Genomic DNA, 5,564 nt, shown 5'->3' on the forward strand with positions numbered 1-5,564 from the left:
CCTAACAGTAGAGACTTGTATTGTGCTAATTAAGAACCAGTTGACTGAAAGGGTCATTTGAGCCCTAAGAGCTGAGTAGCATTCCTTCTACTTAATTCCCCTCCTTCCCTACATGTTCTCTTGTAATTCTGTCTTTACTTAGCACTGGATCTATCAGAAATATCTAAGACACTTGATTAAAATGAAGATTCTAGGGATCATACTGAATAAAGCTACTAGGCATTGAGGCTCACCTGCTTTCACTACAGATCCTGCAAGTGGACCCAGTTGTAACACATAACCCAAGGCTTTATCAGGAGGAAACAACTGAATAGGTCCCTGAGACAGGAAGGGTGGACTAGAATCACTTAAAAAGAATCAGTACCTAGATCAAAAGTTACTCTTATGCTATCAAAAATGAACCAAAACCCAAAATGCCATATCACTTTTATTGAATACATGCTGAAGCTCTAAAGGAAGATGTCACCTTCCACCAGTGCTCCTGTGATCTGACAATTTAAGCTGTCCCATGTGCTCTGAATCCTTTAAAAGCATCTTCTCTGGACAACACATGCCCCAAACTCCATGAAGTCTGCAGAAGTGATCCACATTTGCTTGAAACTGCTCAAAGAGGTCACGATGGAAGCACCAATCCATGCAGAGAAACATCTGTCAGGAGAAGCAGTGATCTTGATGGGAGTGCCTCTGAAGGCCAGCTGTTCCAGTTCCTTCATAAGTCTTTCCTCAAGCCCAGGGAAGAGAGTGGTGCCCCCAGACAGAACAATTTCTGCAAAAAGATTCTTCTGGATATCGGTGTCACACTTCATAATGCTGCTGGAGACCATTTTTGATAGTCCTGGGTTGTGTACACCTAGGTGGTCAGGCGCAAAAAGAATCTCAGGTACCTGGTACAGCTGGTCCCCAAGGTGGATGACATTCCCATCTGGTAGCTTGTATTCTTTCATGATCTCCTCTGGCTTCTTACAGAGTTCTTTCTCTGGTTCCAAGGCAACATAGCACAGCGTCTCTTTTATGTCATCCACTAAGGCCTTGTTGAGTATGCAAGGGTAATTACACCCACTAGCCAGGAGGAGTCGGGTGAGGTGCTCTGTGATGTCCCTGCCTGCCACATAGAGCTTGGTGACAGCATGAGGCAGGGAGTAACCCTCAAAGATGGGGACAGTGCAAGTGATCCCATCCCCACTGTCCACCACTAGGCCCGTGACAGCAGCAGAGGCATAGAGTGCTACGACCGCGTGGTTGGACAGGTAAAAGGCAGGCACATTGAAGGTCTCAAACATCACTTCTGTTGTCTTCTCGCGAGTCTCTCTTGGGTTCAAGGAGGGTTCAGTCATGAGCACAGGTCGTTGACAGGGTTTTACTCCCAGTTCCCACTCAAAAAGATACTTCCAGAGTTTCTCCATGTCATCCCATCTTGTTACCAGTCCACGTTCAATGGGGTAGTACAACTGCAAGGCCTCATACTTGAACAGGGCATTTTCTCCCACAACATAATTTTTCTGATTGGCTTCTGGTAAAGCCATGTTGAATTTAGGATGCCCCACCACAGAACTGATGACATGACGGGGCCCAATCTCTCCAGACATACCTACTTTACAGAGTCCTGATCCATTGTCAAAAATTACGGCTGGAGTATCTAATGAGTATGGGTTAAACATGTCTGCAGGATGCTCTTCTGACCTTCACCAAAGTAAAGAAAGAACACAGCCACTTTTGTGAGATAACATGTACCTTTGGAAGTTTATCAGCCACAGGATTCCCAAGCTCTCAGGTTGTTACTGAGGCAGAGCTAGCAGGCTGTCCCCTATCCCCACCCTCAACCCATGAATCTTGTCCCTTTTGAGGCAGTGCAAGGCCTGCTGAGGCAATTTCAGTGATGACTGCTCCCTATGTAATAATGTAACCAAGGCAACAATTGTTCTCAGAGAGCATCAGAGGGTGTTGAAGGGGCGGGGTCTCTGAGCCACCAGTGCTCCTAGCTTGGAGAGACTTGAAACAGAGGAAGGCAAACCATACCTCTGAACCTCTTTTATAAGTCTGAACATGAAGCAAAGGCCTATCCTCAGAATCAAATGAAGTAGCCTAGCTGTGAGGTTGTCCCAGAAAGGTGGCTTCTATGCTCAACTGAGCTGCTGCTTGTGAGATGACAAGCATACTCTTTCCTTTGTTAATGGAAGTAACTAACCATCAAACACACATTCAGATTGGAGTAAAGATGTCTATAATCCAGTTCTAGAGGTGCTCTTTCTTTTATTCCCCCTTATATTTATTTTGTTTTAGAACAGTTTTACTGAGAAACATTTCATATATAATACTTTCACCCATTTATATGGTACATTTCCATGAATTTCAATATATTCACTATGTACAAACATTACAGAAGTCAAGTTTAGAATATTTTCCCTGCTCCCTTTAGCTATCACCTTCTTCAGGCCATCCTCATGAGCCCTGAAGACCACTAATATATTTTTTGTCTCTATAAATTTATCTCTTCTGATTTTTCACTTAAATGGAATTGTATGTATGGCCTTTCATGCCTGGCTTCATTTATTCAGCATACTTTATTCAAAGTTCTTCCATATGAATATAACACTTTTTTTAATACTATTTGATAGCATAACATTTTTTCCCACAGTATTTATTTGTAATCCCATCTTATTTCTGTAAGGTTGGTAGTAATATCTCCTTTTTTGAAACTTTTAAGAAAACTGGCATTTGGTTTAATTGATTCCTCCATTTTTTTCTATTCTCTATTTCAATCATTTCTATACTGTTTTTTTTTTAAATAATTTTATTAATTTTGCTTGCTTCAGTTTGCTCTTCTTTTACCTGTATGTTAAGTTTGAAGCTTAGGCTATTGATGTAAAATCTTCTTTTAAAAAAAAAAAATACAGACTGAGATGAATCATTTTATTTGTCAACTTGGCTGAGCAATTGTGCCCAGTTGTTCGGTCAAACAATAGCCTATAGATTATTATGAAAGTATTTTGTATATGTGATTAAGATTTAAAATCAGTTGGCTTAAATAATGGAGATTAATATCCATAAGATGGGTTAGCTCCATCCAAACATAAGGCATTTAGAGCAAAAACTGAAGTTTATGGGAGAAGCAGGAATTCTGCCTTAATACTGTAATGTAGGAAACCTTCTTTAGTTTTTAGCCTCTTATCCTGCCCTATAAATTTCACTCAAGACTGTAATATTATCATGGTTTAATTTATGCATCTACTTGACTTGGCTAAGAAATGGCTGGATATCTTATAGAACATTATTTCTAAGTGTGTCCATAAAGGTGTTTCTAGTAGAAATTAGCATTTGAATTGTTAGATTGAGTAAAGTGTAGCCTTATTAATGAAAGTGGGTATTATTCAAATTGCTGAAAGCCCTGAATAGAACAAAAAGACAGAGGAAAGACAAATTTGCTCTTGATGTCTCTGGGATACCCATCTTTCGACATCTGACATGATGGGCATTCTTGTTTCATGGGTCTTCAGACTTGAACCAGAACTTTCACCACTGGATACCCTATTTATCAGATATTCAGGTTTGGACTAGAACTATATCACCAACATTCCTAGGCCTCCAGGTTACAGCTGGCAGTTGATGGGACTTCTTGGTATACAAAAATGCATGAATAAATATTTTTTTAAGCTATATGTCTATTCTATTCTATTGGTTTTGTTTTTCTGGAAAATCCTGAAGAATAGAAACATTAACTCTTCTTTTTTTCAGCTTCTTTGAGGTATACTTAATATACATTTGCTATGGTGATCCGTGATCAGTGTTCTTTGATGTTACTCTTATAATTTTGGGGATGTACCACAACCACAAATCAAGTCCTTATAAGAAGGCAAAACTACAAAATGTATATATTTTGACCACTACACTGACCAATCATTCACTGATCTCTTGACCTTTCCTGGAGCCTCTCAATTTCTGGAACAAAAAAATATTGAAACTAGGTCAATTAATAACCATACAATAGGGCTTCCCTGATGACTTGGTGCTGAAGAATCCACCTGCAAATGTAGGAGACTCAGGTTTGATCCTTGATCTGGGAAGATCCCACATGCCTCAGAGCAACTAAGCCTGTGCACCACAACTACTGAGCCTATGTTCTAGAACCTGGGAAGTCACGACTACTGAGCCCAAGTGCTGTAATTACTGAAGCCTATGTGCCCTAGACTCTATGCTCCATAACAAGAGAAGCCACTGCAATGAGAAACTTGCACACTGCAATTAGAGAGTAGCCCCCACTTGCCACAACTAGAGAAAGCCTATGTGTAGCAATGAAGACCATGTGCAGCCAAAATAAATAAATAAAATTATTTTAAAAAATAACCATACAATAACCTCTAAGTGTTTAAGTGAATGGAAGAGTCACACAACTCTCACTTGAAATCAAAAGCTAGAAATGATTAAGTTCAGTGAGGAAAGTATGCCAAAAGCTGGGATAGGCTGAAAGTTAGGCCTCTGGCACCAAACAGCCAAGTTTTGAGTGCAAAGGAAAAATTCTTGAAGGAAATAGAAAAGTGCTCATAAGATTTAAGGAAAGAGGCCATTTCCATCACGACAAAGTACAGGTGAAGCAGCAAGTGCTGATACAGAAGCTGCAGCAAGTTATCTAGAATACCTAGCTAAGATGATGAAGGTAGCTATACTAAAAATCATTTTAGTAGATTTTCTTTTTTTTTTTTTACTGGTATCAAAATGTAGTTTATTTTAATACCAACTGAAAAAATAGACCTTATATAGTCTATTATTTCAATGAAGTTTTATTATTACTTTTATTTTCAAAGTTGGTAGCAAAGTTGCGGTTAACAATATAGCTGGGCATACACACTGAGGAAACCAGAAGGGAAAGAGACACTTGTACCCCAATATTCATCGCAGCATTGTTTATAATAGCCAGGACATGGAAGCAACCTAGATGTCCATCAGCAGATGAATGGATAAGAAAGCTGTGGTACATATACACAATGGAGTATTACTCAGCCATTAAAAAGAATACATTTGAATCAGTTCTAATGAGGTGGATGAAACTGGAGCCTATTATACAGAGTGAAGTAAGCCAGAAGGAAAAACACCAATACAGTATACTAACGCATATATATGGAATTTAGAAAGATGGTAACAATAACCCGGTGTACGAGACAGCAAAAGAGACACTGATGTATAGAACAGTCTTATGGACTCTGTGGGAGAGGGAGAGGGTGGGAAGATTTGGGAGAATGACATTGAAACATGTAAAATATCATGTAAGAAACGAGTTGCCAGTCCAGGTTCGATACACAATACTGGATGCTTGGGGCTAGTGCACTGGGACGACCAAGAGGGATGGTATGGGGAGGGAGGAGGGAGGAGGGTTCAGGATGGGGAACACATGTATACCTGTGGCGGATTCATTTTGATATTTGGCAAAACTAATACAATTATATAAAGTTTAAAAATAAAATAAAATTTATAAAATAAAAAAAATAAATAAAATAAAATAAAATTCAAAAAAAAAAAAACAACAATATGAAGTTTTTCTTTATAAGTGAAATTCCTTTAAAAGTGTTGAA

At 39.0% G+C, this 5,564-nt stretch overlaps 1 protein-coding gene across 1 annotated transcript; it reads right to left on the minus strand.

Annotated features, from left to right (window-relative positions):
- Window positions 1-399: 399 nt before the first annotated feature.
- On the minus strand, window positions 400-1,876 carry ACTRT1 (actin related protein T1). Its single transcript, XM_002699513.6, has one exon. It carries the CDS (start codon window positions 1,656-1,658, stop codon window positions 525-527), a length of 1,134 nt encoding a protein of 377 aa, XP_002699559.1. The 5' UTR covers window positions 1,659-1,876; the 3' UTR covers window positions 400-524.
- Between the last annotated feature and the right edge of the window lie 3,688 nt (window positions 1,877-5,564).

Source organism: Bos taurus, chromosome X (assembly GCF_002263795.3).
Source record: "Bos taurus isolate L1 Dominette 01449 registration number 42190680 breed Hereford chromosome X, ARS-UCD2.0, whole genome shotgun sequence".
Classification (NCBI taxonomy): Eukaryota; Metazoa; Chordata; class Mammalia; order Artiodactyla; family Bovidae; genus Bos; species Bos taurus.